The following is a 21,414-nucleotide window of genomic DNA, read 5'->3' on the forward strand; positions in this document are numbered from 1 at the left end:
ACAGCACCCTGATTGTAACGTCACGGCAGGTTTTTAGTCTCAGGGAACAGCCGTATTTGTGTACAGTGGGTGGGGTCAATGTTGGAAAAATGCTCTCAGGTTGCATCAAGAATTGCATTAAGAATGTATCTTATGCGAAGGTCAGAGAGTAGAGGGGGGGTCAGGACACTGGAAAAAAGCAGGGTGTGTTAAAAGTGATTGATTCTGCTGTGATGAGCAGAAATAAAATCAAGTGTACAATCAAATGAAAGAGCAATTTAAAAATAGATAGCAGACTGGAATCTCAGGTTTACCTGAAGGCATTACAAGTTCTGACACACCTTTCTCAGCTCTTCTGGAATCTGGTGTGAAATAAGAAACAGTTGTAAGTCTGTGCATTATGTATCAGCGCGACTACTGAGGAAGAGAAAGGAAAATCTAAACTGAAATAAAATATGAGAACTAACGCAACACTGTGAGGTAATAACAAGCTGACACATTTTATGAGTGGGAGTGGAGACGGGGGGGAAAGAGGGCAGGGCAGTAAAGGGGGAAATGGGAGTGGAAGTCGCAAACAGAGTTTCACTAAAGGCTATTCTTCCTGTCATTCAACAGCTTGTGTACAACAGGAACAGATCAGGTTTATGTCGTCTCTCTACAATCACAGTAGCGCTCTTTGGATGTCCATTTGTAAATATTTAACTGAAATCTTCACATATTAAAGGAAGGCAGCTCGAGTTGGAAAAGACCTGCTGACCATCTCAACAAGGCTTTGATATCACTCTGAGAAGAAGCCGGACAAACTTTGAACAAAGATCAGACTGAGGTCTGGATTCAGGACACTGCCTTTTAAAACTTGCTCAGGTTTGTACTTGATTTCAGCCTTTGAATGCGGTCTAAGTGGTCGTCATAGTGATTAAAAAAAATCTTATCTCCCTAGTTGTTAATACTCTGTTTGCCTTGTAGAACCACCTTTAAGATTTTGGTGTACAGCAGTGTTTGATCAAAGCTTACTTAATCGCCTCATGTTTACTGTTTACCCTTCATGTGAAGGGTGGAGGACGGAGTTTTCTCCCTCTTCACTACAAGTGATTCACAGCCCTGCATGTGTAATATTACACTCGGCTCATACATTTTTTCATCTCTTACCAAAAAATGCACAATGTAGGTGTTGTCCGCCCGGCTCTTTTAAATCAGAGGCTAGATAAGTAACATTTCAGGCTTCAACTTGCCGTAACAACCTGCCCACCAAGCTAGTTTTTCAAGCTATTGCTTTATTTTTTATTTTTTAGTAACAGGGGAACACTGTTACGCACGCTGCTCACTGTATTGCAACATTCTTCAAAATATACTTTCTGTTTCTTATGGAAATACCCAGTCCTCAAAAGAAATTCCATTCTCACACTCTCAAGAATACGCTACATTTTTTTGCAGAGCGTGTTTAAACCTGTAGGAAACATTTATTTTAAATTCTTTTGAATCTGAATCTAAATAGTTTTGTTCAGTGGTGGAGAAAACTGGTTTGCCTGAGCAGGGTTTGTCCTTTGAAAACAAACTAGTTCCTTAAAGTTGCTTTTATCTTGAAAAATCAAACATGTCTATCAAGCAGCCATTAAACTGTCCTTTCAGTGTTTCTGTGCACACAAAATGTTTAAGCATGTTTGAGATGTTTGTTTTTTGTCTTTTGGGTCAAACTTTCCCTAACTTTACATCATATTTTGCAGAGATGTCAGAGTCATCCCAGAACTATCTAAACAACGTTGAAAGTACTCCACTAACTACTGTAACAGGAACAGGTCTTCAACAACCTGAGGAAACCTGCAGTCAAGTAATCTGTGAGGACTCTACTGCGTCCTGCTGCAATGACAAGTACCACAGGAAACTGGCCGTCTGTAGCATCATCTGCGGGTTTTCCTGCTGCGGAGTCCCAGCTTTGATTAATTCTGTCAAGGTACTTTATTTTAAGTCACGTTCTGAGTACATGAAGGCATCTCTTATGAGAATAACCATACTTAGATTAACTGCCACGGCTGGTTTGGGATGCTTTAGTCAAATCTTATTTGACACAAGACAAGGGCAAGTAATTCCCGTTGGAAACCAGATTTCTTCATGCAGCTCTTCTTCAATTTAAAAGGGTTTTTCAGCTCTACAATCACCTGTTCATACAGGTGTGTTAAAAAACTTGCCCTAAACCAGGCACAGTGCAGTGAATGAGGGTGTGATCCTCATGTTGTAAGAAAAGCAATGTTCTGCGGAAGTTATTTGAGGCTGCCGCAACTCAAATTCCTCCAAAATTATTATTTAAGTATAAAATTTCTTCACATTGCAAGAATTAAACAGATTGCAATTTGAATGATACAATAGTGAGATTAATCAGAAGAATATAAACTTGCATGCGTATATTCATAATGTGCACTCTGGATTTGTTTCCAATCCTATGAGAACAGCATCAGAGTGTGCAGCAAAAACAACAGCTTCCACTTACACACAGCTCATTAATGAGAAACATCTTAACCTTCACATCTCCTCAGATCTACATATTCAATTATTACGTTCCCTTAGAATAAGAGAAACTGAAATAAAATGCAGTTGTGAGGTCTCAGAATCAAAAGAATGACAACACCACGGATCAGAAGTTTGATACCATCACGGGGAGGCTCGCGGCTCTCCAACGGGAGATCGAGAGACCAGCATCAGAGTGTTAAAGATCAGCTTTGAAAATTCTCGTGAGCTGCTCGTATGAAAAGAAAATCAACAAATTCGGGATCAAAATGCAGACACCACCACGGCGCCAGCTGCAGGCCCAAGGCTGAAGCCGGACAAACACTCCCTGATAACGACTGTGTGATGACTATTCTCCCATCCCATGCAAGAACACCTGGATTGGCTGGAGGACTGTTTACTTAGCCTGATAGGGCGAAGGACACTGTCTCAGCTGAACTATGGACACGCACACACACACACTTACACTGATAAGCACTCACTCATCTCCCCTTCCCTTTCCAACGCCTTCGATGCTTGTTGCCTCCTGGGAACACGAGGCGGGTCTGGGCCCGCGCTGGCGAGTCGGCGCAGTGGCAGGATGGCTGCTGTGTTGCCTGGGATTACTCCTCATCCCCTACCCACCCCTGTGGCGTGTTATGTCTTCACAATGTTGTGCTGTGAACATTCATGTGCTTTTTTTGTGCAGAGGAGTTTTTTTGTTTCCTGTTCTCATGCTGTCCTACCATGGAAGCACAGCATGAGTAGAGGTCTCTTTTTTTCCTCTTGTACCTTCCCATTGTGTGCACATTTCAGTGTTTTTTTCCGTAACTTTGCCGATCTCCGACTTGTAACCCCCATGTAATGTCTGTGTTATGTGTGTAAGGTCGGGGGGGGGGGGGGGGGGGGGGGTCTCATTTTACTGCGGCGCAACCTGCATGTGACAAATAAATTCTGATTCTGATTCTGATTCTGAAAATGCTTCTTATTTTTGACTTCATCTTTAAATGAAAAATGTTGTCGTGTGTTTACTTTAACAGGCTGAGGATGCTGACAAAGCTGAGAAGGCCGAGTCGGCGACAGACAGGAGAGCTCCAGGGTATTTAAGACGGGCCAAAAAATGCGGCATCATCTCCATCGTGGCGTGGGTTTCCGTTCTAGTGTCAGCTCCATTGCTGCTGGCACTGGGCTCATATCTCGCCACTTTGATTGACTGATCAACCTCAAAGGAGAACAGCCAGAGGAGTGTCTCTGCTGATGTTTATGGAGACGGACAGTGGAGAGCAGGAAGCTGCTGAATCAATAGCTGTGGAGAAACTACAGGTTACATTAAATGGAAAAGGTCTTTCTTGGTTTTTCTTACGCTGAAATGGGTGCTGTCCTAATTTATACTTTTCTAGCTCCTTTAGTTTTTACACAAAGAACAAACATCTTTGAAAATAGTATTAAATGTCTAACAACTGTTTTTGTTATATGCTGTGATATTTATTGAACCATCTGTTGACCCGTGGACTATGCAAACATACATGTATATATTATAGATTGAAGACTAAAGCTGTTATATATAATGTAAAGCTACTTAAATGTAAAGCTGCTCCCGTAAAGACTCAATCCTTAATATTCTTACAGTTGTACTTTAACTTTCTTACTGTAGATGACCACAGATGCTACATAAGTTAATCAATCAATCAACAAGTCACTTCAAAATGAAGCAACTTGTGACTTTAGGATTGAGTCTCTACTGGAGATAAAATGCGAGGCAGTGATCAGGGCAGTGCTTCATCAGGACATTATGAGGTCCTGTTCTTGCTATTTTATTTTATTAATGTCAAATGTACATATATATATGCTGCACTTTTATACAAACATTAACAAACAATTTTATAATAAAATGAGGAAACTTTTATGGTCTTCATCCAACATTTTAACATGCACTCATTAAAAAAACCCAATGTCACGTTGCCATGGGATTACTGTATTGTTACAATATTTACTTCATTAATGTCAAATGTATATATATACATGTTGTACTTTTATACAAGCATTAACACAAGCTGTTTTCTAATAAAATGACAGATTTTATATGCTTTGATTTGATTGAAGTATTTGTGCGTACAAAACAAAATATTTTAATAGTTTTACAGTATCTCATTAACACATGACAAAGTGTTTTTTTTTTAATGTATAGTGTTAGTTGTACTGACCACATTCTTTTAATAGTTCAGTCTATCAGGGCGTTTGGAGAGGTCACCCATGTGGCTGGGTGACTTTGGCTCCCACATTTGGGCGAAGGAGGACTTTCTCCTCATCAACAATTTATCTGGGGTTCATGCCTGTGGTTGTGTGAGGTGTAATCAGAAACTGGAACAGGAAAAGCCAGTCCATGCAATCCAAGATTCCCGGGAGTCCGTCAGTAGTGACTGGACCCATTATGTGACCCATATATTGGCCAGCAAAACCTAGGTGGAGTCTGGACCATGAATGACTAGACCACTCCCATGGATGGATTGGAGGTGGTGCCTGTATTTGGTTTCTCTGAATTTGAGAACATACTTTTACCTTTTCCTCCAAAGAGCTCTGCATTCCCGGGCACCACACTAATGATCTGGCAACGTTTTTATTCAAGAAATGCCTGGATGAGCCTCGTGCAGCACTGCAATCATCTGTGTTCATCCTGGGGGGGAACAATGACTCTGGGACCCCACATGATGCATCCATCTTGAACACCGAGCTGCTGCTGATGCTTGGCACAAGGTTTGCGCCCCTCCTGCTCAGCTGTTCCATTTCCTGTTTACTATGGTGTGATGAGAAAACCTAAACAAAAACATTTTATGATTTAATATAAAATGTACCAGCACCAGAAATCTATTTGTGCAGATTTATTAAACCTGGTAACACAAACTAGACTGACTTCGAGGAACTACCTCAAAATGTCACGACCTCTGGCCAAATCAGAACCATTCATGCACCTCGAATATCCAGCATGTTGAAACACAAGTGACAGGTTACAGTCAGGGGTAAGGTAATATAGTACAGACTATATTATGAATGACACGCTTATTTTCCTACTTATTATAAAGCAATTTAGATGGAGCTGATTCAGATAACACAACCTTTCCTCTGGTGCCACCTTCAGATTCAACCAGTTACAGTCTTTATCAGGCGCAGCTTCATTCCTCGTGCACAGTCCTGTCATTCAGAAACGTACATGGTAGAAACACAGGTTTATGTCGTCGTCCTACAACCAGGCGAACGGTGTTTGAATGACCATTTGTGGAAATTTTTAAACTTCAACTGTCACTTTTTAAAGGAAGACACGTCAGGTTACAGAAGGAGGAGAGAACATACCTGCTTATCATCTTGATATCACCCTAAAAAGAAACCAGACAACCTTTGCTTCACTGAAGGAGTGACATCAGACCGAAGAAATCAGGTTTGTACTGTAATTTAAAACCTTCTTAATAAACTCATATTTACTGTAGTATTTCACTACATTTGAAGATACAGGCCATAATTTAGTTGCTGTTTATTACAAATCATTCACAGCACTGTGTAATATTACAGTCCAACACTCAGCTGATACATTTGCTTGATTGCACCAGCCAATCAAGTTTTTCAAGTTTTTGGTTTTTTGTTTTAGAGAGGAGGGAGTGTTTTTCTTTTCTCTTCTTTTTTGTTTTTAGGTAACAGGGAACATCGATACCTATCATCTTTATCATGTTACACTTTTCACGGGATACTTTTTATTTCCTGTGAAAATACCCACTCCCCAAAAATTCTCACACGCACTTAAGAAAATACGCTACAAATTTTGCATATTTTGCAGAACATGTTTAGACTAGGGTGAAGAGAGGAGCGGTGCTGATTTGATGGTGGGAATGGTTGCTGGACTTACCTGGTGTACACGAACATATAGCAAGAGGGTGCTGGGAGGTGCTGGGAGCACCTGGTTCCACAAAGTCCTCAATTCAAACCTCCAGCAGAAATTTCAAAGGAGGCTGGAGGCATTTAAGTCTAAATAGATACTGTTCTGCTCCTTCTTTGCTGATGGAGCTGTGGCCATAAGGTGGTTGTGGCCTTTTGGGGGGAAACCCCAAATCAGATGGAGGTGAAGAGAGCTGTCAAGCTGAAGAAGGGTCAAATCTGATTGGTTTGTGGGACTCAGGAGGCAAATAATGAGTGCCAGCACGCCAAGCCAGTGCAGCTCTATCAATAGCTTAAGGAGAAACTTGAGTGTGGGGGGAGTTTGGTCAGAGCATGGACAGGAGAACCTCAACTGAGCATATGGTGAGAAAGTAGAAGGAGAACTTTTAATGTTGTATATCCCAATTTTGTTTAGAGGAAAGAGAGTCTGGGAACAAGAGGGATGGCTCATTCACTACTGTGGCTGAGTTCACCAAAGTAGAGATGTGCACGGGCTACATGAAATCTACCCCCATGAATTTTTAAGCTTCTGGATGTTGCGGGACTGTCCTGGTTTCCTTCATGCGTAAGTCAAGGGCATTGCCGCTGAACTTGTGTGCCCAACCAATTGACTTGTGTTATTATTACAGCTTATTATTCAGCTTTGGACACACCAGTGGGTAGTGATCAAAATGAGCCTTCTTCCTTTTTGAATTTTATCTGTGCTCTCCTGTAGTGATGAAGTGAGAAGCTCAATCATTCAGGAGGGACTGTCTACTAGCTGAGATGTTTGGGATATGTCCCAGTGGGTGGAGGCAGCTCCAGGATACACTGGAGAGATTATATTTCTCATCTGGGTTGGGAATGCCTTGGTATTCCCAGGGAAGAGGTGGTCATGGAGAGGGATATTTAGACATGCAGAAGACATTTCATATAAAATTCTTAAGTGGGATTTTGTAGTCTTGTAAGAAATTAATTATTAAAGCTGCCCCAAGCCAACTCATTGTAACACAAGCCACATGGTCAGGCTGTTCATGAAACAACAGTTCACCCCGAGCGCTCCAGTTTCACAAAGGAAAGACTGATTTCAAAAATTAAGGACAATATAGCTAAAATAATTAATACATAAAAGCCTTTGATGATTATTTGGACTGTTCTGTCTGACTAATAATGCAGTGTGATGTATAAGTCAAAAAGCCAGAGCAATAACAAAATAAACATTTACCTAAGCAGGGTGAAACCAGCAGATAGAATGAAACCAGTTCCTTAACCTTTAAACAAATATTCTTATCAAGCAGCCACTGAAACCATTAACTTATCCTTCCAGTGCTGTTGTGCACACAGAATCTTTACATGGCTTAAAGTTGTCTTGCACAGCTTACCACATCTTGTCTTTGAGTTTAAACTTTCTCTAACTTGACGGCATATTTTGCAGTGATGTCAGAGCCATATCAGTTAGATGCACCGATTGAGGAAGTGCTCCCGCTGAACTCTGTACCAGGAACAGGTGTTCAACAACCTGAGGACACTGGCAATCAAGTAATCTGTGTCGGTGAGGACTCTGCTGCGTCCTGCTGCAGTGACAAGTACCACAGGAAGCTGGCCATCTCTAGTATCATCTGCGGGTTCTCCTGCTTGGGAGTCCCAGCCTTGGTTTATTCTGTAAAGGTATGTTATTTTCTCTGCAGGCAGGCAACCTACAGCAAACCAGCATTTGAAAACTTTCTTATGAGGATAAGCATGTTTATATTTGACAAACACCTTATCTGCTACATCTCTTTACTAGTCATTCATCATGTTTGTTTGGCATGATCTGTAAATCAAAAGTATTGTCACATCTTTACTTCACCAGGCTGAGAATGCTGACAAAGCTGAGAAAGCCAACCGGACAAGCGAAAGGAGAGCTGCAAAGTATTTAAGACAGGCCAAAAAATGGAGCATCATCTCCATCGTGACATGGGTTTCCATCCTGGTGTCAGCTTCTTTGACACTGGTATTACTGGTGCTGGTCCTATCAAACCTGGGCTTTGATTGACAAACCTCAGTGGAGCACATCCAGGGGAGTGTCTTTAAAGATTCTGATCAACTATATCGCTGAAGCTGTGGAGTAACTAAAAGTTACAATAACCTTAAAAATACTGAATTTGTTTAGCTTGAATGCATTCTAATCAGCCTTTACAAGAACAAACACAGCTGAAAATTGTATTAAATGTATTAAAACTGTTTGTTGTACTATATGCTGTAATATTTATTTGACATTATATGAACATGTGGACAATTCCAACTGCAAATGTAAAAATCCAGCATTGCCTATAGTTACAGAACGTGACACAATATCACACATATACATTATAAATCAAAGATTACACCTGTTACGCTCTAGTAATTACCCAAACTTTAATACTCTCCATTACACTTTAACTGTCTTACTGTAGATAACTACAGATATTAAGAAAGTTAATGAATCAATCAACAAGTCACTCAATTATAGCAACGAATAACTTCAGGATTGAGTCTCTACCGGATATAAAATGCGTGGCAGTGATCGTGGCAGTGTTTCATCAGGACATTATGAGGTCCTGCTCTTGGTGTACCACATTGGCATTATTGCATTGTTACTGTATTCGCTTTATTAATGTCAAATGTATATATGCTGCACTTTTATACAAACATTAAACAATTTTATAATAAAATGACTTTTGTGCTCTGAGTTGCTGGAAACATTTTAACACGCACAGATAAAAACAAACAAAGAAAAACCACCAATGATTACAAATGTGCAGACAAAACACCTATTTAAACACATTTTTACAGTTAAGGCAACCCCATTAACATTTGGCAAATATATAATAAACACGTATAGGCTGTTTAATGACAAGTTAATACTTGCAATGCAAATATAAACACCACGGAAAAACAGCAGTGGACACTTCCAGTAATCATTAGAAATGCTTACTGGAGAGTCATATTGTCTTTATGGCACATTTAATACAAAAGAAACCTCCACAGGTATGAAATCACAAACACAAACCATTCACTGAGGCTCTGCCCTGAGCTGAGTACAATGATGTATGCAGTCCAAACTACATGTAGAAGACCGATTGTACAAAATGTGGTTGTGAAACCGAGTCCAGTGACTATAAATCTCCACCTGGCACCTTGAAGAGTATATTGTATTCAGTATTTAGTTAATTTAAAAAAAAAAAAAAAAAAAAATAGCTGCCTATATAACCACCTACAATGATGTGGTAAGGTCACAACATCTAAGGTGATTGACTGCTTTCTTCCAAAAACAGACAGCTGATTAGGATTCTGTGTATTAGGGCCATTCTCGGTGAATAGGCTAGCGAGGAAGTCGTAATTCACAAGAACACCAAAGATTAAATTTACGAGAAATTTTAAGGCTGGATCAGTTTCATCATATCACAGATCCCACAGACTGACACGAATAATTAAGAACTATATAAATGCTGGCAATTTAAGTCGAGAACCATATTATCACCTATCACCCAGACAGACAGAAACAAAATACAAATTGATCGCATTTCTGCGCTGGGTTTTGCTGCACCTCCTCACTGACATTTGCACCTAAGACTCGCTCTTTACATCTCTGGTGTAAAAACGAAACCCATTCTTCCTTTGAGGTTATGATTTCAGGCTTTCAATTTTATTAAAACTGTGACACTTCAATCTCCTTTCCCCCTAAACATAAAAATTTAAATCTCAGGTTTGTTTGTTTTTTAAAGTTACAACTCAAATGGCCCAAATGCACTTGGAGAAATCAGACACAACGTGCATTATCACTTATCAAACACACAGTTACTGTAAGTGAATGGCACTGAGTCACCCTGACAGGGAGTTTGGCTTTTCATATTGTTGATTTTTTTTGCTGATGCTAACAGTTTTCATCCATCATGGACGGATCGTAACTAAAAGGAAGAAGGGACAGCGACGGCAATGATTGAAAAACGACTTACTGTACACATTCTTAACCACGTTTATGAGGCAATACTTTTAACGGCACTATCATGTACTGTTCTTCAACTTTCAGGCTACAAACGCTACAGAATAAACATTCTTCATTTAGAACTTGCCACCACAACATTTATACAGACCGTGTTGACAAAAAGAGTTGCTGGCACACTCAATCTTCATGTTGAAATATTTATATAGACAGTATTATCTGGTTTTTAATGGCTGCCAAAACAGTCACCTGAGAGGCATCGGTCAGCTGTCTTTCTGATCATGAATCAACCACAAATTGAGCTGATCCAGCTTCGCACAGAGCAGCGAGTCCACATCCTGCACGCTGAGGGACGGTTCGTCTTTAAGGAAGCCCCCTCGTCGGGGCCTGGAAGTGGAAATACCTGCTTTACTCACTCCGACAAGTGGCTTCTTTGGTTTTCTGACCTCGCCGACCTCCAGGAACTCTAAAAATCGTTTCACACGCCTCTGACCAAACCAGGACTCAGAGCCATTCCTGCGATTGAGAGGCACCTCCTCGAATATGGTTTCCAACCGGCTGAAATGCAAGTGAAAAATTCCAGTCAGGTCACTGAGGTAAAGCAGCAGAAAATTGATTACACACACAAACACACTCACCACACCTTTTCATTTCTAATAGAGTGATTCAGCTGATTTAGATTATATGACTTTTCCTGTGGTGCCACCCTTTGGTTAGACTAAGCTTCTTTACTAAACTATACTGTGTCCCAAGCAGGATTTGATTAATGCAGAAAGTTTATACAAGATTGATAGTGATATTTCAAATATTAGGCAATACACAAAGAATATGAAAGTCTGAGGAGAAGTACAAATTTGACTAGGGCTGTGCAATATGACAAAATCTCATATCCCGATATAAGACATTTATCATCCCAATAACGACATAAATCACAAAAATTTAACATTTTCTGTAAATTCTGTGAATCTTGGGCAGCTCGACTTGCATGAAGTTTTTCCAGCTGGGCGTCATGTACCTGGAGTCAAGTCTTTTAACCGATGCATGAAACGATACATTTTTAGACATAAGTTATAACGGCCGCCGTTTTCTTTGTGAGTATTTATTACACGGCTTGCTGCGGGGAAAAGCCTGTGCTAACGTTTGAATCTAAGGTCTATTTTTTAGCACCTGACGGCTCTTTTTTGCTTATCATTAGTAAATACTCTGCATACTATTTCATGCGATTCAGTTCATTTTGAAAAGTCTCAACAAGATCTTGAGCTTTATTGTGAAAGGTTTATGTGGAAAATAAACAAGCGGACACGCGATGGTTTGCTAACGACAACGCATAAAAACAGGTGCTTGTCCGTCCTTAGTGTGGTTATATTAAATATAAGAGAAAGAGAGAACTTTAAGAAATTAATATAGCCACTACAGTGACCATCAAAACGATGAAAAAATATTGCGGTAAACATTTTATTTTGCGACACCACGAAACAAACGATAGCGTAAAATGAAACGATAGACGTTTTAATATCGTCATCCAATATATATCGTTATATCGAACAGCCCTAAATTTGACTGTTTTTAAAATCTCTGTTTGACTTCAGCCATTTATTTGTTATAACTTCCTTCTTCTTCACGGCAAGCAAGCACCAACAACAGGACAAGCAAGCATAGCCCAGAGCTGCAGATCCTGCATCCTGGTGACAGTAAACAGCTGCTACAAATAGACAGCAGTCTGCAAAGCTGCCTGTAGGCTGTGAATAGGACCACAGCAGAATCTTATCTCTTCCTTAAGGAAAAGAGTGGCGATAAGACATGAAGCAGACATATTCAGAAACAGAATAATTAAGGGAACAGTGGTTGCTTCTCTCCAACTTACCTTTCAGGGGGTTTGCTGAAATTCTTGTTGGTGTAAATTTCTTCCAAACTGAACTCCTTCTTTTTCAGCCTGTAATGTAACAGAACAAAAAGACAAACCACTGCTGGAGCATCTCTATTGATCAAAGAGACATCAATAGAAAACTCACATGTACTGAAATGCACTGACATAAATTTCCTTTCAGTGGTAGATCAGTCAGAATCTGTCCTACTTTTTTGCCCCAACTGAACTGGAGCTAGGAGAAATCAAAGTTTTTTTGATTTTGAAGCAAACCATAGATCCTGAATTTACCAATATATATCAATTTTCTTCTGCGATTAAATAAATCCCTCTGGGATTAAAAAAAGTCTACCCGATTCTGATATATTAAAAAATAGGATAAAATTAATAAAATGAAAATGAAAATTGCGATGCATTTACCCCAGTCTCATTTCACTCATTATTACATACCGCTCGTTTATAGCAAGCTCCCCCTTTCGCTGCAAGTTTTACTTCAAGTACACTTTCTCACACATATACTTAAGTCAAGATACACGCTTAAGTCAAGATACACGCTTAAGTCAAGATACACGCTTAAGTCAAGATACACGCTTAAGTCAAGATACACGCTTAAGTCAAGATACACGCTTAAGTCAAGATACACACTACATGCTAATTGAAATCAAAGCTTGCAAAAAGGAAAAAAAATCAGCATCTGAGCTTTTTGTGCCCACAGTTAGCTTCCATCCTTCAAGTGTGAAAATGCACAACATAACAAAAGAAAAATGCTGGCAAAATATTAAATTTGTTAGTGTCTTAATAAACATGTTTAATAAATAGCACCATGTAATTAAAAAAATATATATACACATTGTGTATGTATACACACATACACACACATATATATAAATAAATGTGTAACATAACTGATGCCTAGTGACGCTTGAAACAGTGAAATAAAACCTGATACCTATTTATATAGAGCACATACCTGATGGGTTTGGGCAGCCCCATGGGTGTGAGGTTATTTTGAGGCTTGGGTAAAGTTTTCCGAATTCTGATAGAGGACACCTTTCTTCGTTCCTCATGCTTTTGCACCATCTGTTGAGATAAACAAAGAGATTAACGATTATTTAAAAATACAATAAAGCACAAATAACAGCAGTGATCTCAGAAAAGTATGGCTGAAAGTGGCAACTAACAAACTGTAAATTGTACTGTACACATCTGTAAATACCCCGTCACCTTATTTTAAATAAGGTGTACCTTAATTTCAGAATCAGAGTGAGCCTTTTCCTCTCTTAGCCCGCCATCTTCAAACTCCTGACTGGAAGAACTTGTCTCCTCGCCATCATCCTCCTCCTCACTCTGTTGTCTCCTCTCAGTCTCACACTCCAATGGATTCCCACTTCAGAGAAATTGAGAGTTAATATTAGCTTGGCATTAACACCTCCGAGCATACTACAGACTTTAACGAAGAATGTTACCTGCTGCTTGAATCCACGGCAGCACCAGAGGAATCTGTTCTTGAATGGTGCCATGTGGAGGAGCTTAATGGGGATGTAAGAGATGAAGCGGAGGAGGGAGCGGAAACATGGCTACAAGTGCTGAGACTGCCAGCAACTCCTTTGCTGTCAAACCTCTTAGAAAGGAAAGCCAGGGGGCTCGAAAGGAAGCAGGAAGCAAGAGCAGAGACGGAGGTGCTGGGGGAAAGTGCAATACTAGGAGACAGGTGATGAGTGACGGGGTCGTACAGGGTAGATCTTCTAGATGGGTACACCTCTTTACGAAGACACAGGGGGGCGATCTCCCTCTCCACCTCCACGCTGCAGACTGTGTGTCGTCGAGCCCGCCGCAGGGATTTCTGCGCCTGAGAGACAGAAGGACTGTGGGAGGACTGGTGTGATGTGAGAGTCCTGCTGGGATGTGGTGAGGTCCAAGTTGTGTCATGGGGATGGAGGCAGAGGATCTCTGGGCAAGAGTAGCTGCGTAACAGGCGGTGTGAGAAGCCGTTTTCTGATGAGCGCGCACCTGACGTTGCTAGATTTACATCATCCATTGTGACAGAGTTTGTCACCTCTTCACTTTTGCGTGTCCTACTGTTCAGAACTCGGCACTTTCTCCTTTGGTTATCTGCTTGCCTGGGCTTTATGTTAGCTCTTCTTGTGCTAGACCTTAGCCTAGAGAGACTGACACCCCCATCATTAAAAACTTCAGAGTCCGTGTGAAATATTTCTTCTGCCACAGAAGCTGAACTCTTTAGTTTCTTCTGAGTGTGCCTATTATTAATATCATTATTTAAAAGAGAGTCCACATGAAGTTGTGAAAGTGAAGGAAGGGGGTGGAAATTACTTTCAAAGGGAGTCATTTCAAAATATACAGTCTCCGTTGAGTTTTTACTTTTACTTTCTTTAGACTGACTCTCTTGAAGGTTGATGACACATTGCTGTCTCTCTAGAGTCCTACTGGATACACATGATTGAGTAGCACCTCTAAGACCCTTTTTGGGTCTCTTAGTCGGCTGGCTCAGCCCTCTTATCAAGTCCTTTCCTTTTTCAGCATGTTGAGAGGTATTAAAATCCTTAGGCACGAATTCCATTAGGCCCACTGACAGTACCGATGAGGTAGACACCAAAGGGCTGTCTGATTCTGTCACTGGACTTATCTGATTTTGCGATTTCCGTTTCTGTGGCTTCTTGTTAATATTCCTGCACTTACTTGTATTCTGGAGCTGCTTTATACAAGGACGGACGAGCGCTTTGGACGACAGCTCATCTTGGTTTGTAGAAGTGATTGCTACAGTAGTTTCAAGATCCATACTGGCATCAATATTTACATCAGAATTACTAATAACTGTTCTGTTCTGCCTTTTGCATGAAGTAGCAGAGCTTGCTTTGATTCTGCAGCTCATGTGGTTGTCTTCTGCCACACCAGTGCTTTTATCCAGTGAACAAACCAACATAGCATCAGGGGAACTTTCAGTTTGCGAGTGCAACACAGCTTCATTGATTGTACCAAGCATTTCTTGACCAGATTTTCCTTTCCTAGTCGTTCTTGTTGACACAAAAACAGACTGTCTCTGTCTTCCAAGCTTCGGTGCTTCTTCATTCATTAACTCGATTTCTTCTCTCCCCGAAGCTGTGTTTGATAACTCTTGCCTTTGTGTAACTTTTGTATGTGTATCTGGTGTCAGTCTTTTTCTTTTTACAGAGTCTTGGGAATGACAGTTCAGTTTCAACCCTCTCTTTTCTCTCACAAAACCAGAAACTGAACACTTATCCTGATTTAGCCGCCACTCCTGTTGTTGCAGATCTAAAGTGGACCTCAGAGTCCTTTTATTAACACTGTTATCGAGACTCTTTTGGAGGCTTTCTTGAACCAAGCGGCAGCTTTCTTCAGTGTCCTTCTTTTCATCACCATCAGGCTGAAAACAGTCCATGCCAGGCTGAGCGTAAGAAACTGAGAAAGATGAAGACAGCATTTTTTCAGGGTCATCTGAGTCCAGGCTCTGGTAAGAAAGCTGCTTCTTGCTGACCTCTGGGTCAGACTCTTCCTTGAAGTCAACCCTCTTCAAGCCAGATCTATTTCCTGCACATTTTCTGGAAAGTGGTTTTAGACTAACAGAAGTCTTGAATTTCTGGTCCACCAAAGCAATGCACATCTTTGACCTGGATTCACAAGAGGCACTTACACTGGCAGAGGACCGTAAAACGACAGAGGCGCCAACAGACTCTGAAACACCAAGTTGTGAGGGGCAGTGTGGCAAAGGCACTGAGGCAGGTGAGGTTTTTTCCTTCTGGTGTACTGCAAATTCATCAACGATTTCTGAACCTGTTGTTGAATCCTCATCAAAATCTAATTTTTTAGAATATTTAGGAGAAACAGTTTGTGTGTTTTGTGCATCTCCTACATTAGTGAGCTCGTTTTGATCAGCTCTGCAGTGCTGATTGTCATTTTCACTTTGTCCTTCAGGATGAAGCGTACTGCTTGGCTCTGAACGCTCAACATCAGCTGTTCCATCAGCATTTAGCTCATCGAGTCTGTCAGAATGGTCCACTGACGGTGGAGGACTGCTGGCTCGGAAAAGTTTAACAGGACTCATGACTATCTCTGTGAAACTGGCCATCTTTGACTTGAACGACTGAAACAACGGGCCGATCACCCATCCCTTTGGGGAATATGGATTTTCAACAGTGTGTCCAGCAGCCACATCCCCGCATGTATCCATGTCAGATTTGGCGGCATCAAGACTCTCTGGGACATTTTCATCCAACAGTTTATCAACATTTTCTCCTGGAGACGGATTTAATTTCTGCTCTGGGAGTTTTTGGTCCTTTTGCCTATGACAAACAAAAAAAAGTCAATTTTGATTTCCAGAGAAAGTCAGGAACTGTATAATATCCAAATATAATAACATAATAATCACAGAAATAGAGATTTCTACAGTACATTTTGATTACAATCGCTAAACTACTACACTACAAATATTTTATTATTCACTTAATGAAGTTGTAAGGGATAAGATAAAAAAGAAGGCCTAAATCAAGACTACTAAATGGCTATGCACTATACATACTGTGAAAAATCATCAGTCACACTTACCTATTTTGCCATTCTGTTGTAAAGCCAAAATCAAATCCATCCTGCAAAATAAGAACATAAATATTTTAGAAATAATTTATAAACATTAAGGTGTGCTTGGCTGAGCATTTATACTAACAAGCTAACATTTAAATGCTGCTCCTTATAGAGGGAAAAATTTTTCCCACTAATTTTCCATATGTTTTGCATAACTATAACAAATAATTGGGTCTCATGTCCCTCCTTCCTCCCCAGTTTTCCCTTCATATTTCATTAAAAAAATTTAAAATAAAATCACACTGCGTAGATTAAAATTAAGAGAAGCTCATTTTTAAAAATTTGGTGAGACAAAATTGGTTGTAAACTGCTGATACCAAGTTTGGTAGCTCAGTAACCTATTTAGTTATAAGGGCTGGCTCTGGATTTAATTGTAATACAAATACTCTTCTGCAACGAAAACATTGTTACATTAAAAATCTGCGGTCTGCACAGTATTAGGTCACATTATAACACTCGATTGCTTGTCTATGTCAGATGCAGCAGACCGTGAAGGAGGATTAAATCGCTCAATTAACCCTCACACCCCATTTCACTGTACAGGTCTAATGTACAGCGTCTGCATGCAGAGATTAGACACCGAAAAAAAATATAACCGAGGACATGCAGACAGGCTGTCTCAGTTTGTCTTTTAATCTATTCCTTACAGAGCTATGTGATAAGAAAACGTATCTCAGAGAATCACACAGTTACCTTGTTTTGGTTGTCGTGTGCATCTGTTCCTTCCACTCTCGACTGCTTAGATTGTGCCGCTTGCACCTATAAATGAGAGAGATGGTGTGTTAACTGTGATTTATTTCATTACCTAAGACCATCGAAAAGACTTTATGTAAGAGACCTACCATAATCCCACTCTCTCTTTGTCTCTTTGTGGGGGACGGATTCTGTTTAGTCTGTCTCTGAGCCGTTTGACTGTCTGTGTTACTTTGTTTTTTAGGAGTCTGAGCTCGGATGCCTTGGATGCGATCACTCCTTCTGTGGCCAGATATTCCATCATGTGGACGGCTGTGAAAGGATAAAACAAGAAAAAAAAAGAAAGAAAAGAAACCCATTTATCCAAGTTATGATGAAAGACATGCAGTGTAACGGGAATAGAAAAGATGCGAAATCCAGCCTGCATAAATATGATAGCTACAAGGCCATCTGACAATTAAAGTTCAACATCCTAAACAAATTTTACACCAAACCAGGTTAACAAATTCTGCCATTTAAATACGTATAAAAACACAGATAATCCCACCTAAGCTCGTCTACCTGCAAGCTTCCACAGATCCACCTGCTGTCTGGAGAGACTATTTAAAGCTAAACACTAGTGGTTGTCTGCACTTTAGGGTGCGACAAAGCAAGTTCAACATTATAGCCAGGCTCTCTTTGCATTAGCTACCTTGACAAAACCTAAAACTTAAGGCTGAAACAACAGGCATCACAACTGTGGGTATGAACGGTCTGTTAACCCAAGGTTTGCGCTTCACGGTCTGTGCAAGCTCACATAAAAGAAGGCTTTTGATGTATTTTGATCAACCTTTTTTCACAGAAAAGTGATGATGAACAGAAAATGAAGACTGACTGGAAGCTTAACTCATTGCTCTTGATTCATACTACACCCCTCAGGTCAGGCAGATTGTGCCATTTATCCCAGGTGGCAGCTGAAGACACTTGGATTAAAAAACATCAGGATAATCAAATCTGCAAAATGCATCGCTATATAGAAGACCCTTAAATGCCACATATAAGATGAACATTAACACTAGTAACTTAGTAACTAAAACTGTGAACATTTAAAGATATTAAAGGAATCGGTCATCATTTCAATCTGCGTAATCCCACTGTGTCTACAGATCGTAAAGTCATTCTTTCATAAAGAAAAAAAAAGTGCCCTAATGCAAGAAGGGGAAATTATACAAAGAGCAAAATAAAGCAAGAGGTGCCAGGACAACTATACCTGGGAGTGATGGAGGAAAGGGAGAGGAAAGGTGGTGGAGGTTCACTGTGGGGAGGTGCACTACAGAAAGGGTTTGGGGGGATAGCATCTTCATCCATTGGACAAACTATCTGAGTGAGTGAGTCAGAGGGATAAGTCAACATCCCCTTGCTCTCTCGCTCTCTTTTTCCCTCTCCTTGTCTGGCCTTCTCTGTAAATAACAACAATGAAAAATAAAACAAACATGCGGGGCACCAAAACAGCACATCAGCATTTGAAAGCAAGTCTTGAAAAGGATTTTTCACTTACTTTGCTAAACCTTGAGATGGGACTTTATTCTGCAATTGAAAAAAATTAAAAAATAATAACACAAGTTTTTAGAATATATACACAAAATGTCTGACAATAACATAGCATCACAGCAGAAGTCTAGATTTAATATCATATAGAGCCAGGAAATAACACAGTTAAACAGAAATTTTGGATATTTGATATTATAGCCTACTAAATGATAAAATAAAAGCAACAAAACGTACAATAATATAGTTAACGTTAATACAGTACAGGAATCACTGAAAACAATAATTGATTATTGTGCATTAGAAATATTCCTATCAACGTGGTGAAAAAAAGATTTTAATTTCTCGTAGTAATTTCATGCTTAGTTATGACGCAGAAATAATTAGATTTTAAGTGCAGCATTGGCGAGACCTGCAAATAAACGTTTTGCTCACAGTACATCATTTTAAAATTGATAAACGCCAATTATAATAATTAAAATTGCAACGATGCAATTAATATTATAATAAAAAGTACAATTGGAGGCAAACCCTCGGTTCTCAACCTTTGAATTTCAGCTCCCAATCTATGCCAGTCATTGTGGTTGGCATTCCGTATCCTTTCACTTGCGCCTCGAGTGCGTTAGAGAAAAGTTGTCTAAGCTTAGATCTAACATAAGTTGATAGAAACAATAAAGCAGTAAAAGGGAAATGCACCGTAGTTTTATTGCTATTCCATCACGAAGGAATCCAGTCAGCGCTTTTAAACGAAACGCTTTAGAAACGGCTGTTCCATCAAAATTGGGCGAGGTCTACTTGCTGGAAATCACAGATTCACATTCAAACTTTTATTTATGAGCCAACGTACGAAAACAACAGCAAATCTTGACTCAACCACTGAAACAGTTGTCGTAAAATATACTGCGTTTTATCTGAAGTAGAGCGTTAAGACAACTCTGCCAACAATGCATGCCTTGGCTGACGCCGATATTCACAGTGTACAGCAGTCAATTACGGCACCAGGCAATAGTCGTAGCCAAGGAACTGTCATCTCCAAAGGTTCGACCATTTTTTATCGGGGAGCTAAACTTCTGTTCGTAGTTTAGCCGCAAATTGTTATAGCAGCTAAACAGGATTAAAGAAACTTACCTGAAATGATAAGCTGGACCGCAGCGTAGTAAACTGACCTTACCGTAAACAAGACGTGCAGCAGCGACGGCGCCCTGCAGTGACTCGAAGATGTTATCCGTTTGTACCAAACATCTTAGGCAGACGGATTGTCCAATCACAGCTCGACTTCTTTTCCGCCCGGAAAGTCTTGTTGAAATTTGACCAATCAGAAGAAGATCACAAGGGTTGTCGTTTGAGGGCAACCAATAGGAACGCAAAGACAAATGGCTGCAAAAATTATATTTCTAACGCGTCCTCGGGTGACCCAGTATCTTAAAAACCTACAATTGCGGCCAAATTGAATAAAATGAATATGGCATCGAATCAGAATGTCGTTCTTCGGGGTCAAAAAATATATTTAACAAATACGTTTTTAACCAGTTTAATTAATTTCTTTCTTTTACCTATGCTTTATTTGATAGTTATGAATGGTTGCTATTTTTTCACTACTTATTAATGCAACAATAAATAGCTTTGCTCGCATAATTTCATAAAAATACCAAATATTAGCATACCCCCCCCCCTCAAATATCCAATTTAGTATAACGTGTGACAACGTGAGAATTTTTTTTTACATCCAACAGCAAACCGCTTCTTTTTCTTATGTTTACTAAATAGTCAGTCAGCTAATCGAACAGTTACTGCACCATCTTTCACCATCTTTTGTTACATGCACGCAAATTGATCAGAGTTGGATTTTGTTTTTTCTACTTTCTACGTATAGTCTTCTGTATGGAAAATGTGCATTTTCCACGGCAGAAGTATCTTAATAGTACCTGTAAAAATTCCTGTGTGACTTTATTAGTCTTGCACATGATTGTGGAGGGATTTTGGCTCGCTCTTCTTTTCAGTTCAGTGAGGATTGCCAGATTTGTTTATGCTTTAGCATTTTAATCAGATTGAGGTCTGGCCTTTGTCTGGGCCACTGCAACACCTTGATTCCTTTCTTTTTCAGCCATTCGGTGATAGATTTGCCGTGATAGATGACCGTTTCAGTTAAGCTTTAACTCTCCTCAGATTTGTCTCTAGAAAACTTTGGTGTATAGAAGAGTTCATGGTCCACTCAGTGACTAACTCCTGATTCATGGAAAGCTTCATAACTGTGAATATTTGAATGTTTTCCACTTGTGAATAATATTTCTCACTGTAAAATAATAAACTTCAAATTGTTTGGAAACAGCCATATATCCCCTCCCAGACTGACTGGCACGCAATGATTGTTTCTCTAAAATATTTG

General features: G+C 39.9%; 2 protein-coding genes across 4 annotated transcripts; one reads left to right on the plus strand and one right to left on the minus strand.

Annotated features, from left to right (window-relative positions):
• The first annotated feature begins 123 nt into the window (after positions 1-123).
• On the plus strand, positions 124-9,122 carry LOC146519600 (transmembrane protein 265-like). Its single transcript, XM_085156761.1, has 5 exons — positions 124-843; positions 1,704-1,930; positions 3,528-5,893; positions 7,799-8,031; positions 8,216-9,122. Exons 2-3 carry the CDS (start codon positions 1,706-1,708, stop codon positions 3,675-3,677), a joined length of 375 nt encoding a protein of 124 aa, XP_085012887.1. The 5' UTR covers positions 124-843; positions 1,704-1,705; the 3' UTR covers positions 3,678-5,893; positions 7,799-8,031; positions 8,216-9,122.
• Positions 8,968-20,287, minus strand: prr14 (proline rich 14). Of its 3 annotated transcripts, none has more exons than XM_085156744.1 (11): positions 20,200-20,287; positions 19,039-19,067; positions 18,751-18,940; positions 17,651-17,813; positions 17,502-17,567; positions 16,773-16,813; positions 13,658-16,510; positions 13,437-13,578; positions 13,162-13,271; positions 12,192-12,260; positions 8,968-10,885 (listed from the first exon to the last, which is right to left on the minus strand). In XM_085156744.1, exons 3-11 carry the CDS (start codon positions 18,891-18,893, stop codon positions 10,591-10,593), a joined length of 3,882 nt encoding a protein of 1,293 aa, XP_085012870.1. In that variant the 5' UTR covers positions 18,894-18,940; positions 19,039-19,067; positions 20,200-20,287; the 3' UTR covers positions 8,968-10,590. The 3 variants fall into 3 exon arrangements, with proteins under 3 accessions (XP_085012870.1, XP_085012869.1, XP_085012872.1); XM_085156743.1 differs by having other exon boundaries at positions 20,157-20,286; XM_085156746.1 differs by lacking the exon at positions 18,751-18,940 and having other exon boundaries at positions 20,157-20,287.
• Between the last annotated feature and the right edge of the window lie 1,127 nt (positions 20,288-21,414).

The sequence above is a fragment of the Neolamprologus multifasciatus genome, chromosome 4 (assembly GCF_963576455.1).
Source record: "Neolamprologus multifasciatus chromosome 4, fNeoMul1.2, whole genome shotgun sequence".
Taxonomy (NCBI): domain Eukaryota; kingdom Metazoa; phylum Chordata; class Actinopteri; order Cichliformes; family Cichlidae; genus Neolamprologus; species Neolamprologus multifasciatus.